Source organism: Nerophis lumbriciformis, linkage group LG37, assembly GCF_033978685.3.
Source record: "Nerophis lumbriciformis linkage group LG37, RoL_Nlum_v2.1, whole genome shotgun sequence".
In the NCBI taxonomy this organism is placed as follows: domain Eukaryota; kingdom Metazoa; phylum Chordata; class Actinopteri; order Syngnathiformes; family Syngnathidae; genus Nerophis; species Nerophis lumbriciformis.
In genome coordinates this window covers 22,178,943-22,200,000 of record NC_084584.2, presented here as the reverse complement: position 1 = coordinate 22,200,000, position 21,058 = coordinate 22,178,943, and the positions used below count along the sequence as shown (strand labels likewise).

Sequence of the window (21,058 nt, the reverse complement as noted above, 5' to 3'; positions counted from 1 at the left end):
GTTGATGTGATCCATTTTAATAGCTACGGCAGTAGCATATAGCATATAACAGTTAGCATCTCACAATGCACTTCTGCCATGACCCTCCCCCGCCAAATTCTTATTGGTTAACGTGTGTGTGATGATTGCTGCCATTTGCTTCGGCTCTTACGTGAATGAGATATTTTACGGTAATGTGTTAATAATTTCACACATAAGTCGCTCCGGAGTATATGTCGCACCCACGGCCAAACTATGAAAAAAACTGCGATTTATAATCCGAAAAATACGGTAGGTCAGTATTTTCATTTTCTCAAAAATATTTTTAGTTTTTGTGATTTACAAATCCAGAGCATAATTCCTTGGACACGGATGGACTTTGTGGTAAAAAAAAAAAAAAAAAAAGATGTAAAATAGTAGCAGATATTATGTTTTATTTAGTTATAGTGTACTATTGATTTTGTTTTAATCAAACTTTTGTATATATCCATTCTTCCATCCATTTTCTACCGCTTGCCCCTTTCGGGATCGCAGGGGTGCTAAAGCCTATCCCAGATGCTCTCAGGCAGGGGGTAGGGTGTCTGTCTAATGAAATAGAATACCAGTACATAATTTAAACATTGTGTTGATATTGAAAAACAAATATCACTCACCATTAAACTTTTTTTTTACATGTGATCCCACTCGATGATAGGAATCGGCATCATAAAATCCTGATCACAACATCCCTGAAACGTATTTCGAACATAAACTCACTTCTGACATCCCATCCATCCATTTTCTACCGCTTATTCCCTTTGGGGTCGCTGGAGCCTATCTCAGCTACAATCGGGCGGAAGGCGGGGTACACCCTGGACAAGTCGCCACCTCATCGCAGGGCCAACACAGATAGACAGACAACATTCACACTCACATCCACACACTAGGGCCAATTTAGTGTTGCCAATCAACTTATCCCCAGGTGCATGTCTTTGGAAGTGGGCGGAAGCCGGAGTACCCGGAGGGAACCCACGCAGTCACGGGGAGAACATGCAAACTCCACACTGACATGTCTAAGATTATTAAGATCATTTTAAACATTTTGTTGGATAGAATACATAGTCTGTCCTTTGTTCAGCATGGAGCTGAGTGTTGAAGTTGCTACAGGCGTATTTAACAGGCTAGTTTCACGTCTTTTAGCATGTAGACTAATTAACACTATCAAAATTGTCTCTTATTACGATCGAAAAAAAGTTACTTATTGACATATATTGATAGCCCTACTACTACTGTATTTTTCGGACCATAGGGCACACCAGAATATAAGGCGCACTGCCATTGAGCGGATTTATTCACGTCTATATTCATACAAAAGGCGCACTGGATTAGAAGGTGCATTAAAGGGGTCATATTATGATTTTTTTTTCTACATTTAAAACACTTCTTCGTGGTCTACATAACATGTAAGGGTGGTTCTTTTGTCAAAACGTTGCTTTCTGACCGTCTCTTCAGGATGAGCCGTTTTGTGGACAGTCTACTTTGACAGCATCTTTTATCCGTCATCTTTGTTGTAGCAGTAGTTTTTAGCGCTTCCATAGCGAGGCTACTGACAGATATAAGTAAGAACTAGATGCTACTTTATAAATGACCAACAACAAGAGGATAGAGGGGGGGAAAGAGGCTTATTGACTAAGGTGCAGACTTCAACGGCAGACGCGCACACATTTTTGTGACTTATGCCATCCCAAATACACATCAGCAGGTACCAATAGGTAAGAAAAGTTGGTTTTGCATTATACGACTAAACAAAACGCCAGATAATGAGTCCCAATAGGTGCCATTTTGGGGTCCTTACAACATAATACCCATATGTTGAAGCACAGCCGTAATGCGCAGACAAGCGGTGCGGTTTCGTAGCCTACCAAAGTACTACTAAAACATTTTGACAGATTTTTGAGCACCGTGTGTAATGTTCTATATTCTCAATGAAACATCAAAGTTTTGGTCTTGTTTGCTAACCTGTACTTGCCAGCGTCATTTCTTGAACAAGGAGCGTCAACCTGCAGTCCACACGTATCGCTTTTGTGGCTGCCATCTACCGGTCACATTCATAATTACACATTGTACCAGATAAAATTGCTTCGAGGTCGGTAAGCACAACCAGAATGAATCCAAACATTAGGCGCACCGGGTTATAAGGCGCACTGTCAATTTTTAAGTGAACCTTAGAGTTCGAAAAATACGGCACTACTTTACTGGGTGCTACAAAAGCACTTACAGGTTTAAAGATGGCTTCGTAAGACTCATCATCGATGCCGTCTCTGAGCGGGTAGTTCACAGCGTAGTACTTCCCTTTTCCGGCGCCGATGTCCTGCACACAACAAACACGTGTTAATAATCGTGTGTGTGTGTGTGTGTGTGTGTGTGTGAACAATTAAAAGCAAACTTACTCTCAGATCTCCAGTGCCTGGGAAGTACTCGCCGTACTTGTGGAAGGAAACGGTCATGACTCTGTCTGTGGTGTAGAAGGCCTCCTCCACGCCGTCGCCATGATGAATGTCGATGTCAATGTACAACACTCGCTGGTGGTACCTGCGTTCACAAACACACCAAAGTAAGCATTTGGAATTTAGTTCATCATGTTTATGCACATTTTCAAACCCCAATATGTACAGCGGAACCTCGATTTACGAACTTAATTGGTTCTTGAACAGGATTCATAAATTGAAAAAGTTCGTATAGTAAAGCTAATTTCTCCATTAGAAACAATGTAAATATAAATAATCGCTTCCATCCTTAACAAAAGTCCATATTTTAGTTAAGGTTGGTACACTTTGAACACAATATGCAGTCCTATAAAAGTACTGTATATCAAACATAACAAGGAGGTGGTGAATTAACCTTCTCTTTATTAACAGCCAAAGCAATAACGACAATCTGAACTGTTCTTTATGCGCAGCTCTGTCAACACACGCATATACACTGAAGTCCCCTTGATGCCCTCACTAATGATCGAAAATCACAAAACTCCTTAAATTTAACAACCATATTGTTATAATAATAAACAATTAAAAAAGTAAAAACCACCCACATTAACAAAGGTGCAGCTAACGAGAAAGGAGCAGACAGAACACATTTTACATGTGTGCGCTCTTGGAATAGGTGCTACTGAACAAGAGGTTGCGTCTTCTCCGCTGTGAAATAGGTCCACTTTGGCATATTTTCCCAGAAAGGTCCGGTCTCATCACAATTAAAACTTGCTGTGGCACGAAGCCTGCTTCGTCGATTCTTCCTTACTTGCAAATGCTATTAATGTACACCTCGCAAATTATCTTTTTTTTTTTTTTTTTTTTTTAAACTTAACAGTGATTCCCTTTCTTTCCACGTTGGTCCCTTGTCTTTGTGGGACTCATATTTAGTTAGCAAAATTCGTCAAGAGGCAAAAAAAACACAGCAAAGGCACACGCCTTTGTAGTGACCAGTAGTGTACTCTCCTGCGCATCAAGTGACAGAGGACTTTGCCTTTCCAAAAAGGCTGCGCCCTGCAGCACAAAATGACTGCAGGCAGGTTCGCACACAGAGGCATATTTGGCGTGATCTAAACTTTTGTAAACCAAAAAGTTTGCAAATAGAAGGGTTCACAAATGGAGATTTCAGTGTATAAACGTATTGGACTAAAGCGAACACTGTGAGCGACTTAAGTGACATGAAAAGCAACTTAGCTTACTTGAGCAGTTCCAGGATGGCGAGGACAATGTCGTTGACGTAGCAGAAACCAGACGCTTCCGATTTTTTTGCGTGATGGAGTCCTCCCGCCCAGTTGACGGCGATGTCAGTCTGCTGTTTGTTTAGCTTCACCGCGCCAGCTACGAGGACAAATATATAAATAATATACATATCCAGCCATCCATGTTCTACCGCTTGTCCCTCTCAGGGTCGCGGGGGTGGATGGAGCCTATATTATACATATAAATGTATCAATATACTGTATAAGGGCTGTCAAACAAAAAATATTTTGCCCCGATTAATCGCAGTTTGTTCATAGTTAACTCAAAATTATTTGCGATATTGCAGATAATTATAATTTTACGTCATTAATAAGTGTACCCGAGACCGATCATTTTCAAATTGATATTACCGTATTTTTCGGACTATAAGTCGCAGTTTGTTTTTTTCATAGTTTGGCCGGGGGTGCGACTTACACTCAGGAGCGACTTGTGTGAAATTATTAACACATTACCGTAAAATATCAAATAATCTTATTTAGCTCATTCATGTAAGAGACTAGACGTATAAGATTTCATGGGATTTAGCGATTAGGAGTGACAGATTATTTGGTAAACGTATAGCGTGTTCTATAAGTTATAGTTATTTGAATGACTCTTACCATAATACCGGTATGTTACGTTAACATACCAGGCACGTTCTCAGTTGGTTATTTATGCGTCATATAACGTACACTTATTCAGTCTGTTGTTCACTATTCTTTATTTATTTTAAATTGCTTTTCAAATGTCTATTCTTGGTGTTGGGTTTTATCAAATAAATTTCCCCCAAAAATGCGATTTATATATGTTTTTTTCCTTCTTTATTATGCATTTTCGGCAGGTGCGGCTTATACTCCGGAGCGACTTATACTCCGAAAAATACGGTACCATGACTGGGCAATTAGTTTGCTTTAATAAAAATGTTTTCAAATATTATTAATTTTTCAACAGCTCAACACAAAAAGGACAAACACGCTTTTAAAGGGAATTAAAAAAAACACCTGCAATGCGTCAGTGTCTTGCCAGATTTTGTAGGAATACAGAATTTGTATTCCTGCTGTAGGAGCATTCAGAGGAGCAACACCATGTGTAGATGTCGGTTTCACGCATTAACACAAAATGTGAATTGTTACGATCATGCTTTGTTTGGTAATGTAAAATGAGAGATTTATTCCTTAATAAATACTTCTGATATTCAGCACATTACATGTTGTACAAGTTGACAGTCTTCTTTATATATTTAAATGGCAATGTTTTAACCTTCTCTATTCATTAGTGAAAAGTTCAGCCTGCTAAACATTCCGTAATTGTAGACTTTTATTCAGAACAGGTTATAAAATAATACACTTTATTTCAATCTGCCAGAAAACATTAATTTGTGTAGAAATATTAAAGATCACAGAACAACATTAAAAAACATCTTAGACAAAGCATGATCGTATTGTAAGACGATTTTTCATTGTTTTGGTGGTTGAACAGGATGTGAAGCGTAGCGCTATTATTGTGAAGCCACAATTGTGTGACGAATGAGGACAGACTTGACATGTTTTAAAGGCCTACTGAAACCCACTACTACCGACCACGCAGTCTGATAGTTTATATATCAATGATGAAATCTTAACATTGCAACACATGCCAATACGGCCGGCTAGCTTACTAAAATGCAATTTTAAGTTTCGCGCGAAATATCCTGCTGAAAACGTCTCGGTATGATGACGCCGGCACATGACGTCACGGATTGTAGAGGACATTTTGGGACAGCATGGTGGCCAGCTATTAAGTCGTCTGTTTTCATCACAAAATTCCACAGTATTCTGGACATCTGTGTTGGTGAATCTTTTGCAATTTGTTCAATGAACAATGGAGACAGCAAAGAAGAAAGCTGTAGGTGGGAAGCGGTGTATTGCGGGCGGCTGCAGCAACACAAACAGAGCCGGTGTTTCATTGTTTACGTTCCCGAAAGATGACAGTCAAGCTTTACCATTGGCCTGTGGAGAACTGGGACAACAGAGACTCTTACCAGGAGGACTTTGAGTTGGATGCGCAGACGCGGTACCCTGAGTACGCATGCAGCTGCGGCTTCCAAACATTTGATCGCTTGCCCGTACGTGCTGCTATGTGCATGTCACGTACGTAACTTTGGGGAAATATATGTGCTGTATGAACTTTGGGGAGGTGAACGTTACTTTGGGCTGTGGGATTGAGTGTGTTGTGCAGGTGTTTGAGTTGTATTGGCGGGTTATATGGACGGGGGGGGGGAGGTGTTTTTATGCGGCATTAATTTGTGGCATATTAAATATAAGCCTGGTTGTGTTGTGGCTAATAGAGTATACATATGTCTTGTGTTTATTTACTGTTTTAGTCATTCCCAGCTGAATATCAGGTCCCACTTGCCTCTCACAGCATCTTCCCTATCTGAATCGCTCCCACTGCCCTCTAGTCCTTCACTCTCACTTTCCTCATCCACGAATCTTTTAAATTAATGGGGAAATCGTCGCTTTCTCGGTCCGAATGGCTCTCGCTGCTGGTGGCCATGATTGTAAACAATGTGCAGATGTGAGGCGCTCCACAATCTGTGACGTCACGTGCATATCGTCTGCTACTTCCGGTAGAGGCAAGGCTTTTTTATCAGCGACCAAAAGTTGCAAACTTTATCGTCGATGTTCTCTACTACGGTAAATCCTTTCAGCAAAAATATGGCAATATCGCGAAATGATCAAGTATGACACATAGAATGGACCTGCTATCCCCGTTTAAATAAGAAAATCGCATTTCAGTAGGCCTTTAAAGAAAGTCTCTGATAAAAGTGACTCTAGACTTCCTCTCTACCATCTTTTTTCCATCTTACTAAAGCAGTTTTTGAGTAACAATCTACATTTTATATTAACGCACTCAACTGTAATGTAATGTAAACACGGACGTAAAGCTCCTCTTTGCAAGCAGCAAAGCACGCCAGCGGACGTTCGCCCCAATGTCGTCGTCTCACGGCGATTGGAAATAAAATTGCCTTATTGAGCTTGTGGTTTAACAGTAACTGGACGCCTTTACATTTCCTCATGCTATTGGCCTGTGACGTCACGGATTGTAGAGGACATTTTGGGACAGCATGGTGGCCAGCTATTAAGTCGTCTGTTTTCATCACAAAATTCCACAGTATTCTGGACATCTGTGTTGGTGAATCTTTTGCAATTTGTTCAATGAACAATGGAGACAGCAAAGAAGAAAGCTGTAGGTGGGAAGCGGTGTATTGCGGGCGGCTGCAGCAACACAAACACAGGGCTGTGGGATTGAGTGTGTTGTGCAGGTGTTTAAGTTGTATTGGAGGGTCAAAAAGGAGTCAGGACGCATGCGCATTAATCACACGTTGAAACAATTTGTGCCGTTAAAGGGACTTATAGTTAACGCGTTAACTTTGACAGCCCATTATCTATATAAATATATAAAATCAAGTACCGTATTTTTCGGACTATAAGTCGCAGTTTTTTTTCATAGTTTGGCCGGGGTGCGACTTATACTCAGGAGCGACTTATGTGTGAAATTATTAACACATTACCGTAAAATATCAAATAATATTATTTAGCTCATTCACGTAAGAGACTAGACGTATAAGATTTCATGGGATTTAGCGATTAGGAGTGACAGATTGTTTGGTAAACGTATAGCATGTTCTATATGTTATAGTTATTTGAATGACTCTTACCATAATATGTTACGTTAACATACCAGGCACGTTCTCAGTTGGTTATTTATGCCTCATATAACGTACACTTATTCAGCCTGTTGTTCACTATTTCATTTATTTTAAATTGCCTTTCAAATGTCTATTCTTGGTGTTGGTTTTATCAAATAAATTTCCCCTAAAAATGCGACTTATACTCCAGTGCGACTTATATGTTTTTTTCCTTCTTTATTATGCATTTTCGGCAGGTGCGACTTATACTCCGGAGCGACTTATAGTCCGAAAAATACGGTAATGTTATTGGACGTAAACACACCCACAGAGCCGCCTGCAGAGAGCTGGCAGAATTCAAACAGGCCATCAAACACCGGACAATCCTCCCCGACATTGACTGCAAAGAAAAAAAATGAGAGTTTCGAGCCTTTGTGTTTATGTGTGAATAATATGGTGAATAACGCACATCTCTGCATCTGTTTGCTGTGTTCCGACATGTTGTCCGGTCGGATGGACCGGAGAAACTTGATGTAATCGTCACTGTGGTATTTGGTCATCTCCTCGCCGCTGGCTTTGTGTGGCCTCTGCAAACACACATTCACGGTTGTAACTTTAAAAATAAAGCTTTTTAAAGTGTGGAAAGAAGATTGATTACTCACGTAGATCTCCATCTTCCTGTAGAGGCCATAGTTGAGGAGGAGGTTGTGAGTCATGCGGATCCTGTGAGGCTTCATAGGATGGCCCTGGCCATAGTAGTAGTTACCCACATCACCTGTAAGAAAACAATATGCGTAGAGGATACGGTTATTTCAGGATACATGGAGTGGTGAGGGTCATGTTTCCTCATTAATTTAGTCATACCCATAAGCACACTTATAATTCATATGTAAACGTGTGTGCACTTGCATTAATGAGACACAGACGACGGCCGCCATATTTGCCAAGAAAAAGCCAATCGATGTTACAACGAGCCAATTTCTTCACACTGACCAATTAAATACAAGTTAGAAACAATATCAACTGCTGTATTGAAATAAAGTGGTTTGGTGATTTAATTAGTCTGAGTGTAATTATTATCGCGTGTACGTTCAAGCTAGCAGCTGCAATAGTTTAGCAGGCGACTAGTTAATAGTTAGCCGCAGGGGGCTAACGCCGGCTTGCTCGATCAGTGTGCGGCACACTTGAATGGGATGTACATATCAAGGCACGCCTACACCGCTGTACTAACTCGAGGAGGCACAAAATGGATATTTACCGTCATAGTAATAGCAAACTTTTCTTTTGGTTCCTTGAGACAGCGCCATTTTACGCCAATTAAGTCACCAGTCCACTACCGATTTGGCACACACCGGTTCCTGGTTTGCCAACTGAGTGTGGGCGGTGCTAAGCCAATCACAGCCGAGGATGCTGCACCGCCCGTGTGGGAGGCGCTGGTGTGTAAAAACAATATTTGTATTGTCTTATCCAATTGTATATATTAAGAATATGTTATTAGAAATGTACTTTTTTGGTATGTATGGATGTATTTCTTAATGAACAAAGACAAAATAAAAAATACATTACAATATTTAATTATATTTACTTTAATCTATTAATATATTTAATAAATATATCAATACATAAAAGTAAATATAATTAATAATTATAACTTTTATGTATTGATATATTCAATAAATATATCAATACATAAAAGTAAATATAATTAAATATAGTAATGTATTTTTTTATTTTGTCTTTGTTCATTAAGAAATACATCAATACAGCAGGGATGTCCGATAATGGCTTTTTGCCGATATCCGATATTCCAATATTGTCCAACTCTTAATTACCGATACCGATATCAACCAATACCGATATATACAGTCGTGGAATTAACACATTATTATGCCTAATTTGGACAACCAGGTATGGTGAAGATAAGGTCCTTTTTATAAAAAAAAATAAAATAAAATAAAAGATAAATAAATTCAAAACATTTTCTTGAATAAAAAAAGAAAGTAAAACAATATAAAAACAGTTACATAGAAACTAGTAATTAATGAAAATGAGTAAAATTAACTCTTAAAGGTTAGTACTATTAGTGGACCAGCAGCACGCACAATCATGTGTGCTTACGGACTGTATCCCTTGCAGACTGTATTGATATATATTGATATATAATGTAGGAACCAGAATATTAATAACAGAAAGAAGCAACCCTTTTGTGTGAATGAGTGTAAATGGGGGAGGGAGGTTTTTTGGGTTAGTGTACTAATTGTAAGTGTATGTTGTGTTTTTATGTTGATTTAATAAAATAAAATAAATTAATAAAATAAAAAACCGATACCAATAATTTCCGATATTACATTTTAAAGCATTTATCGGCCGATAATCTCTAATATTTATTCATGAGAAAAGATCAAATACAAATTAATTTGAATATTTTATTTACTATTCTGTAGCTATTGTTATATTTAATCAGAAAATATCAAATACAAATACATTTGAATATTTCATATATTTTCTTTTTGTATGCATTATTTCATAATTAGAAAAACAAAATAAAAATAAATGAGCTCTAGATTAACAACAAAAATCCCCAAAAGATGATTCAAACTTCATTTTTTAATTCGCAACCCATACATCACATATCACAATCTTCTTGGAAGACAACAGCATTTTATTTCCTATCTTTTTCTTCTTTTGGCCAAGGGGAATTGGTCCAAACAAGGCTTGAGCTCGGTGAGAGACGTGGAATGTGTAAAACATGATTTCGATCATGGTACATTAACATGTACAATTGAGAGGTATACAAAACCGTGCACAAACATTGTGAAGAATACAGCCATTGATAAGCACAGAAGGAAATCATATTGAGGTAAATAATCAACCTAATGGAAAAATAATAACGGTGTAGTAAGTGCTCCCAGAGTCAATCCATCAAAATGTACTGTTAATTGTTTCAGTGCATAACAGAAGAATAGGCTACATGTCACTACATTTGGTGTCTTTTTGGTCCTGTCAGTCAACAAAATAATATACCAGGTAGATGAAATAGACTTGCACCAAATTTGACATTCTGAGATGTTTCCATGTTGTTTGGGAACTCGCATTAAGTCGACAACTATTCTTTTCTCACATTCTGGTCTGTTGGGCACTCTGTGCGAACAAGCAGGCTCAAAAATACTGAAGGAATGATCTTTAGGCTTAAATTCAGTCAATGCCTTGATTAACATTTACATAGTAAAATGCCAAATTCCCTGAAAACACTTGATTGTGGAAAAAAAAAAAGAGCAGGAACAAAAAAAATATGTAATATAAATGCTACTACTGTGAGAATAATAACAAGCAGTGTGTAAGTGCAACAGAAGGCTGAAAGAAAGATGTTATTAAGACTGAGTGATGATAGCGACGTGCAGTAGATTATTTAAACCGAGCTTGGTCAGCATCATTTTAACATTCAGACACCACGCTGGCTCCTAGTGTACAAAGATGGGAAAGCGGTGTGTGACTGCGTGTACTCAGGTTATTTGGCTTTCTTCATGATGGCGTTATGGAAGTGGCGTCAGTGTGGTTGACGGGACGACACGGACATTTGGGAAGCGGCTTCTTCACGCCAGCTTTAGGAATTGTTCCACCGTGACTGCCTCCACCGCCTTAGAGAACATCTCATAGTCCTGCAGAAGGGGGGGGAAAGTGCAGTGGTCAGTCAATATAGAGAGAGAGAAAATTACACTGCGTTGAAGTAGGTTGAAGTCGAAGTACGGAGACTCATTTTTATCGAAGGGAAGACTTAGGGCAGCAAGTAAAAAGGGCGCTGCAGCAAAGTGGATACAAAAGTCACACTCAGGAATTTGTGGCAATGATAACTTCTACCGCACTGAAAAATAAACAATCCATTCAGTCAACCTCTAAGGTGCATTCACCCTTGGACGCTCCTGTTGACATTTATTAATCATAATCGCTACTTTGCACAGTAAAAACAGAAAGAGTTTAACAAATCAACAAAATGCTCAAAACAATCAATAGTCAAAGCCCATATACAGTCATGCACAGTGCAATATCATTAATTTAACTTCTCATGCCAGGTTAATGATAGGCCATCTTGCAGAATAAAAATAAATACGATAGATGAGTTGCAGTAATTTCGCACTGTATAATGGGGTTAATGTGAGGCTCATAAATAGCTACAATAACGTAGCACAGTTAAAATGGTAATATTTCATGAATATATGTAATGTCGGGTTGTTAAAAACAGACACTCCATTATTTAAAAAAAATACATTTGTGTCTAAAATTAGCCAAATGACTAATTGTTGTTTCATATGGTTGTAATACCTCAAGTCCACCACAAGTAGGGGCTAGTCACGCATGTGGTATAGTCAGTAATGAAACAACTGAGGAAAAATAAAAAATAGCTTATGCTGGAAGATGTTTTCTCTATTCCAGTATAGAGTATATTAATCAGTATAAAGTATCCATGAATTACAAGAGCAACGTTAATAGTAGAGATGGGATTTATGGATCTTTGTAGGGAGCTGGATCTTAAGGAGCCGTTCCTTTCAAAGAGCCATTCAAAAGACTGGCTTGTTATTATAGCCATTGTTTTAAACAAACAAACAAAACAAAACAATCACTAATATCAGTTATATGATATGTAGATCAGAATAATTTAATTTACACAAATATTATTCTAGTGGTGGGAATTATTCTGAAATATTGGCTATTTTTTTGTTGTATTTTCAATGTAAACATTAAGGCAATGCCATATGTCCATGCATTGGTAGTGACATTACAGGTTTCAATTATCCCTCACCTTAAAAAATGTGTAACATTTTAATGATATAGAAATAAATTACACAAATACAGTAATAAGTAGGAACAAAATGCATTACTGGATATAAAAAAATACATACAACTACAATAAAAATTGAGACATAATACAAATGTGAGTACAAAATTGTACTAGCACCTGGCGTGTGTACGCTTGAACTTCTACCCTTTAGAATAATGAACCCGAAAAGTGAATCCAATTTAAAATAATAATAAAAATACATTAAAAAATAAAAATAAAAAAATATACCGGTATATATACAGGTAAAAGCCAGTAAATTAGAATATTTTGAAAAACTTGATTTATTTCAGTAATTGCATTCAAAAGGTGTAACTTGTACATTATATTTATTCATTGCACACAGACTGATGCATTCAAATGTTTATTTCATTTAATTTTGATGATTTGAAGTGGCAACAAATGAAAATCCAAAATTCCGTGTGTCACAAAATTAGAATATTACTTAAGGCTAATACAAAAAAGGGATTTTTAGAAATGTTGGCCAACTGAAAAGTATGAAAATGAAAAATATGAGCATGTACAATACTCAATACTTGGTTGGAGCTCCTTTTGCCTCAATTACTGCGTTAATGCGGCGTGGCATGGAGTCGATGAGTTTCTGGCACTGCTCAGGTGTTATGAGAGCCCAGGTTGCTCTGATAGTGGCCTTCAACTCTTCTGCGTTTTTGGGTCTGGCATTCTGCATCTTCCTATTCACAATACCCCACAGATTTTCTATGGGGCTAAGGTCAGGGGAGTTGGCGGGCCAATTTAGAACAGAAATACCATGGTCCGTAAACCAGGCACGGGTAGATTTTGCGCTGTGTGCAGGCGCCAAGTCCTGTTGGAACTTGAAATCTCCATCTCCATAGAGTAGGTCAGCAGCAGGAAGCATGAAGTGCTCTAAAACTTGCTGGTAGACGGCTGCGTTGACCCTGGATCTCAGGAAACAGAGTGGACCGACACCAGCAGATGACATGGCACCCCAAACCATCACCCAACCATGCAAATTTTGCATTTCCTTTGGAAATCGAGGTCCCAGAGTCTGGAGGAAGACAGGGGAGGCACAGGATCCACGTTGCCTGAAGTCTAGTGTAAAGTTTCCACCATCAGTGATGGAGATTTCAAGTTCCAGCAGGACTTGGCGCCTGCACACAGCGCAAAATCTACCCGTGCCTGGTTTACGGACCATGGTATTTCTGTTCTAAATTGGCCCGCCAACTCCCCTGACCTTAGCCCCATAGAAAATCTGTGGGGTATTGTGAAAAGGAAGACGCAGAATGCCAGACCCAAAAACGCAGAAGAGTTGAAGGCCACTATCAGAGCAACCTGGGCTCTCATAACACCTGAGCAGTGCCAGAAACTCATCGACTCCATGCCACGCCGCATTAACGCAGTAATTGAGGCAAAAGGAGCTCCAACCAAGTATTGAGTATTGTACATGCTCATATTTTTCAATTTCATACTTTTCAGTTGGCCAACATTTCTAAAAATCCCTTTTTTGTATTAGCCTTAAGTAATATTCTAATTTTGTGACACACGGAATTTTGGATTTTCATTTGTTGCCACTTCAAATCATCAAAATTAAATGAAACATTTGAATGCATCAGTCTGTGTGCAATGAATAAATATAATGTACAAGTTACACCTTTTGAATGCAATTACTGAAATAAATCAAGTTTTTCAAAATATTCTAATTTACTGGCTTTTACCTGTATATATATATATATATATATATATATATATATATATATATATATATATATATATATATATATATATATAGTTTGGAATATTATTGTATATACCGGATTACTTTTTCCTATGTTTTGAACCCTGCGACTTAATAAACGGTGCAGCTAAATGATGGATTTGTCTTTACTGACAGCCATAATGTAAATAATAATATAAAAAAAAAACAAAGACACTGAAAAGTGTGTTATTGTTTGTGCTGTGGCGCCATCTATTGGATGGTTCACTCACTGCAGGTGCTGCATTGCCCTTCTGTTGAGACTGAGCTTTTAACCAGATGTTCCGTCTTCTCGGTGTCCATAGCGTTTCTACTCGTATGGATTCATCATTCATCACTCCAAGCAACGTTGGTAAGTTTACAATATATTTAAAACAATTTTTACTTACTAACTTGTCCCCTGTGTGATGTCGGTAGGAGTGTTTTCATGCACATTTGTACATGCTATGGTAATGTAATGAAGCTAGCGTCGTTAGCATTAGCGAATATGCTAACACGTGTCTTTGTTCGTAATATTAACTTAAAGTGGCATTCTTTTTGTATGGTTTCTGTTTTGTAAATTCACCAAAACGTCATTGTGGAGTTATTAAGTCTGTTTAGCTGATTGGAGAGCTAGCTTCCGCAGCTAATGTGGCCTAGTGGTTAGAGTGTCCGCCCTGAGATCGGTAGGTTGTGAGTTCAAACCACTGCCGAGTCATACCAAAGACTATAAAAATGGGACCCTGCTTGTCACTCAGCATCAAGGGTTGGAATTGGGGGTTAAATCACCAAAAATGATTCCCAGGCGCGGCCACCGCTGCTGCCCACTGCTCCCCTCACCTCCCAGGGAGTGATCAAGGGTGATGGGTCAAATGCAGAAAATAATTTCGCCACACCTAGTGTGTGTGTGATAATCATAGGTACTTTAACTTGAACTTTTTAATGGGTCCATGATGATGACGTCTGTTTTGTTTGATCAGCCGTTTTACTGCCGTGTTACAGGCACCGTTTGGAAAAAATTATGGTATGTCAATAAACATTTACAAAATCTTTTTGTGTAAATAAGTCATTTCACAACGTATATATCTGCAGATTATAGCCCAGTGCGGCGAATATATGGAAAACAATTTTTTTCCTTATCTAAAACTTTAGTGGGTGCGGCTTATATACCCGTGCGTTATATAGTTTGGAAAATATAATCTAAAATAGCAAATGACCTATAAATTTGTTCTACTATTATATATAGTCAAGAAACATTTGCGTACAATCCCGCTTCTAGTAAGTACCGTGCTGTGGAACTGGAATCATCATTATGATAGTCAAAAGACTAACCCCACAATACTGGTCTTCGTTGAAAAGCTGCGGAGGAACAGCTGCGGGATTTCCCGATTTGCTTCTCATGTCGTCGCGCACCTCGCTGCCCACGGAGATGTCGATGAGCTCATACTGGATGCTCTTACTGTCCAGTATGCGCATCACTTCGCCCTGTTGGGACTTCACCTGCAACCACAGCACTTAAATTAACCTGGAAATACACATTTTGTATTCTTAAAATGACATCTAGCAGTGTTGTGAGGAAGTTTTTTTGTGGCTTAGTAGACTTCTATCTTTCTGAAGGACACAGGAAGTTGGGTCGACCACACCCAAGCGCAGCAGTGAGTGGAAATTGTGACAGAACTGGCAAAAAAAGGAGGGGAACTAAAAAAATGTTGTATGGACAAATTGTGTGATAACCAAATGAGCAGTAATGCATTCAGGTTTTAATTAGAAATTTAAAAATATATATACATCAAATTTGATGATTAGATACAGATGTATATAAATAGGGGTGGACTACTTCACTCTTGTACATGTGCCAACGACAAACTTACAACTTACGCTTAGCCTAGGTTAGCGCGTTACTTGGAATTAATGTTTAAAACCAAATTTTCTCCACATAATTACGCTTATTTGGAATAAGCCCTATATTCTGGTTAAAATTCTGGGTTGTGAGTTTTTCCTTGCCCTTTTGTGGGCTTTGGACCGAGGATGTCGTCGTGGCTTGTGCAGTCCTTTGAGACACTTGTGATTTAGGGCTATATAAATAAACATTGATTGATTGATTGAATAGAAAATTCACATATACAGGAGAATGCAACTGTAAAGGAATTCAGGAAGTTGTGGCATTTTGTTAACAAAGATAACCAAAGCACTACACCACTACCTTTAAAATTATTTCTAGAAAATATATTTATTCAAAATTATATATATATATATATATATATATATATATATATATATATATATATATATATATATATATATATATATTAAGGCTGCAGCTAACGATTATTTTTCTATCGATTAATCTATAGATTATTTTTTCGATTAATCGGTTAATCTATAGATTTTTTTTTTTTTCGATTAATCTATAGATTATTTTTCCTTTTACCGATTTTTTTTTTTATTTAAAATGAAGATGAAAAAATAAATGTAGGCCAGTTTTTTCAAAAGGCATGGCTTTTATTTACAAAAAAAAAAGTATGGCCACTCAGTCAACATTGACAACAACATGACAAAATATTCTGTAACAATGTAAACATTTAACAAAATTAAAAGTAGCTTATTTGCTTTTAATGTGCAAATATAAAAGTAAACATCCAGTGCAAATCTTAATATTCTGCAATAGTATAAGCATTTCCAAAGTAAAAGTATTGCTTATTTTGCTTTAAAATGTGCAAAAATAAAGATAAACATCCAATTAAAAAAAGTGCAAAACGGAAATATTCTGTAACAACAGTGTAAACATTTCAACAAAAGTAAAAGTATTGCTTATTTGCTAAAATGTGCAAAAATAAAGATAAACATCCAATACAAAAAAGTGCAAAACGAAATATTCTGTAACAACAGTGTAAACATTTCAACAAAAGTAAAACTTTTGCTTATTTTGCTTAATAACACAACAATGATAGTATGATTAAAGTGAAAGTTAATTGTTCGTTTGTACATAGTATACGTAATTGTTAATGTTGTAAAAGGTATTTGCACAACTAATTAACGTTAGCGTTAAAGAGGAGCGCGTCTTTGTAAACACTGAACAGGCACGCCAAACGCTCCTCTCAGAGCGAAACGGTGCTTTAGTTTATGAATTTACAACGCAGATACAAATGACACATGTTTTTGTGTAATGATGACAACGTATACTCACGCGGACGATTGACTAGTTGATGGTGATGGCAAGAACGCTGCCGTTGTGCTGCTATGATAGACCATTTCCGCTCGACACAGTGTGCATACAACAACATTATTAGCAGAGGTGGGTAGAGTAGCCAGAAATTGTACTCAATAAGAGTACTGTTACTTTAGAGATTTATTACTCAAGTAAAAGTAAGGAGTAGTCACCCAAATATTTACTTGAGTAAAAGTAAAAAGTATGTTGTGAAAAAACTACTCAAGTACTGAGTAACATACATATCACATATCATATATATATATATATATATATATATATATATATATATATATATATATGTGTATATATATATATACACACACACACACACACATACATACATATATATATATATATATATATATATATATATATATACATACATTGATATATACAGTATATAATTTATATTTATTTATTTTGCCGTTTTTGTTTACATGTTAAAGGTGTTTTAATAATTATACATGCATGTTTAACATATAGATTCCTTTCTTTCATGAAGACAAGAATATAAGTTGGTGTATTACCTGATTCTGATGACTTGCATTGATTGTAATCAGGAAGCAGTGCTGGTAACGTCCACGTTTTCAAATGGAGGAGAAAAAAAGTTCCTCCTTTCTGTCTAATACCACATGAAAGTGGTTATTTGGCATCTTATTTGTCCACCTTCCATATTCGTTTTTATACCCTTTACAAGAAATACATTGGCGGCAAACTCCGTAGCTTGCTAGCTTGTTTGCGCTGGCTTTCGGAGACTCTTATTTTGAAAGCGCAGGCGCGATGGAGCGGGACTTTTATTGTGAAGACAGGAACTGTGCAGTCAGTCTTTACGGTTGAAATAAAAAAAGGGTCTTTTTTCCTTCACACTTTTGATTGATTGATTGGAACTTTTATTAGTAGATTGCACAGTACAGTACATATTCCGTATAATTGACCACTAAATGGTAACACCCGAAGTTAGCTCGGAGCCAGTCAGGTCATGTGACCCCTGGCTCTGTTTGATTGGTCCAACGTCACCAGTGACTGCATCTGATTGGTGGAACGAAGTGAAACGTCACCAGTAAGGCAGGCACTTTGAAGGTCTGTCTGACAGACCAAAACAAACAAAGCGTGCATTAACAGATCGATAAAAATTAGTAGCGAGTAGCGAGCTGAATGTAGATAAAAGTAGCGGAGTAAAAGTAGCGTTTCTTCTTAGGCCGTTTATTGAAATACTGCCACACTTTTGACGACTTTTGGCGTGCTTTTTTCCCCTCGCTCGCACAGCTCGCATCGTCTGCTTTGCGCTCCGCCATGACGGTAGTGTGACGTAAATATGCGACACGTCGACGAACAAAAACGTCCTCGACGTATTTACGTAACCGATGACGTCGACTACGTCGACGCGTCGTTTCAGCCCTAATATATATATACATACCGGTATATAAAAAAAAAAAAAATTCCTCGTCTCCTTTACATTGAAAATGCAAATTGGCAACATAGAAATAAATGATTATGTTGCAAACTCATTGTTTCATATATAAAAGTTGATTTCTTAAGAGTGAAACTCAAAGTCTCGCATTGGATTTGTGATTTTAAATTATTAATTAAATCTTGGAAAATGTAAAAAATAATCATAGAAAATCCCTTAAATTATTTTATTTGGTCAATTCAAGTAGTTTTAAATAAGCCAATTTTTTTTAATATATTTGTAAAGTGTCTTACTTATACGTTCTTGAACAGATTTTGTTTGTATATGGATGTTGATATAAATATACAATGTTTGTAAATATTGCAATGTCTTGGAAGTGCCTAAATTTATGTAGGCGCCTTTCCGCCACTAACATGATATGCCAATGGTCATAATTATATGGAAAAAAAGTCGAAATTATGAGATAAGAGTCAAAATTATGAGCTAGAAAGTCATTATGAGATAAAAGTCTAAACTGTGTCATAAAAAGTCACAATTATGAGAAATTAGTGGATAAGTAAAGTTAATTAAAAGTTAATTTGTTTGTACATTGTAAATATATATTGTCTGTGTGTTCAATTTTTCAATTAAGAAAAAGTTATCTTACATAAACGGGAGGTTATTTTTCTACAATTTATAAACAACAAATATTGGTGACAAGCTAACAATGCTAATGCTAACGCCAAGGGCCCACCGAGGCGCAGGTCAGCAGGAAGCTAACACGCTTGGGTGTGTCTTCTGCTTGGACTCGCCACTCTTTACTTATAATTAAAAAACCCACACAAAACACGACAACAAACTTACGGACGTAAATGTAAGAGACTCACCGTCCGTGAGGCGGTAACAGTGGTGTAGTATAGTTTAATCCCCATATTTGGTCCTTCTTCTCCTTCTCCTCGGCTCTGCTTGTTCTCCAGAGGTCTAGGAAGGAAGTCAAGTCGGTCGGTGTGATTTTCAAAATAAATGTCGTGGTGAGAATTGACAGCGCATGTACAAAAAATTTTGGGGGGTTTTTTTTTTTAGCCTTTTGCCATTATACAGCACGATTATGCTGTTATAATTAAACAATGTAAAGAGGTCCTGTATTGAAAAAGAAAAAGTCCCAGTGAGAGAATCAGCAGTGCAGTGAGGCGTTAATGCCAATTGTGCAGCTTCATTATGTCTGCAGTGATGACATTTAGTTGGGGTTTTACTGCCAACAGTCCCATATTATTTATCCAAACTGGCTCTCATCAAGTAATGTTCGCAATAAACGTGAGAAAGTCATCATCACCTCGATAAACAAATGTTAAATACATACATAGTCCTTATCTAATAAAAGAAAAACAAAGAAAAAATAATTTAATTCCACATATGGACATGCTAAAGGTTTTAAGTAGAGATGAAGATAAAGATCAATGCTTTAAAATGTAATATCGGAAATTATCGATATCGTTTGTTTTTTTTATCGGTATCGTTTATTTATTTTTTATTTTTTTTATTTTTATTTTTTTTATTAAATCAACATAAAAAACACAAGATACACGTCCAATTAGTGCACCAACCCCAAAAAATCCACTCCCCCATTTTGATTACACTCATTCACACAAAAGGGTTGTTTCTTTCTGTTATTAATATTCTGGTTCCTACATTATATATCAATATATATCAATACAGTCTGCAAGGGATACAGTCCGTAAGCACACATGATTGTGCGTGCTGCTGCTCCACTAATAGTACTAACCTTTAACAGTTACTTTTACTCATTTTCATTCATTACTAGTTTCTATGTAACTGTTTTTATATTGTTTTACTTTCTTTTTTTATTCAAGAAAATGTTTTTTATGTATCTTATTTTATTAATTTTTTTTTTAAAAGGACCTCATTTTCACCATACCTGGTTGTCCAAATTAGGCATAATAATGTGTTAATTCCATGACGGTATCGGTTGATATCGGTATCGGTAATTAAGAGTTGGACAATATCGGAATATCGGATATCGGCAAAAAGCCATTCATAGATATCCCGAGTTTTAAGTGTTGTACGAGCATACAAATGTTTTAAATTACATTTTCCTCTAAGGTTGTATTTCCTGGAACTCCTACTAATATTGATACTGTTGATATTATTCATTTTTTGTTTGACTCTTTTGGATTTTTTGTGTCATGTTTGTGTGTCTTCTCAGTTGCACTGATGATTGCTATTCGGTGTGTTGCTGGTGGTTGGTTTGGAATTGTATTATTATTGTTTTTATTATGTGTTATTTTGTTGGACTAATTATAATATTAAAACATAAAAATAAAAAATAAAAAATCTTCTATTTGGTTTAGTAAATAATAATATAGATGGTGGTGAATACTTATAATTGAGTGGTGGTGAATAGAGATGAATAATACCATCATAATACTCTGTATTAAAATTATAGTTATGATTGGTACAATATGTCCAAAATAAATTGTTTACTTACTATGGTATATT

General features: G+C 36.8%; 2 protein-coding genes across 4 annotated transcripts in view; both read right to left on the bottom strand.

The window, feature by feature from the left end:
* The window catches only part of LOC133577128 (probable histone deacetylase 1-B), a 36,003-nt gene extending 27,188 nt beyond the window's left edge, over nt 1-8,815 (bottom strand). For 2 of the 3 annotated variants that reach the window (XM_061930707.1, XM_061930709.1), the window contains exons 1-7: nt 8,654-8,815; nt 8,058-8,170; nt 7,865-7,982; nt 7,721-7,795; nt 3,686-3,824; nt 2,409-2,550; nt 2,237-2,329 (exon numbers count right to left, since the gene is read on the bottom strand). In XM_061930707.1, the coding sequence (XP_061786691.1) occupies nt 2,237-2,329; nt 2,409-2,550; nt 3,686-3,824; nt 7,721-7,795; nt 7,865-7,982; nt 8,058-8,170; nt 8,654-8,702 (729 nt within the window). In that variant the 5' untranslated portion in view covers nt 8,703-8,815. Of the gene's footprint in view, nt 1-2,236; nt 2,330-2,408; nt 2,551-3,685; nt 3,825-7,720; nt 7,796-7,864; nt 7,983-8,057; nt 8,171-8,304; nt 8,594-8,653 lie in introns of those variants that run through there. The other variant, XM_061930710.1, reaches the window with a different exon arrangement.
* A 1,167-nt stretch (nt 8,816-9,982) lies between these two features.
* Nucleotides 9,983-19,584, bottom strand: sh3bgrl3 (SH3 domain binding glutamate-rich protein like 3). The gene is made up of 3 exons (XM_061931191.1): nt 19,429-19,584; nt 15,273-15,440; nt 9,983-11,054 (listed from the first exon to the last, which is right to left on the bottom strand). Exons 1-3 carry the CDS (start codon nt 19,471-19,473, stop codon nt 10,989-10,991), a joined length of 279 nt encoding a protein of 92 aa, XP_061787175.1. The 5' UTR covers nt 19,474-19,584; the 3' UTR covers nt 9,983-10,988.
* Between the last annotated feature and the right edge of the window lie 1,474 nt (nt 19,585-21,058).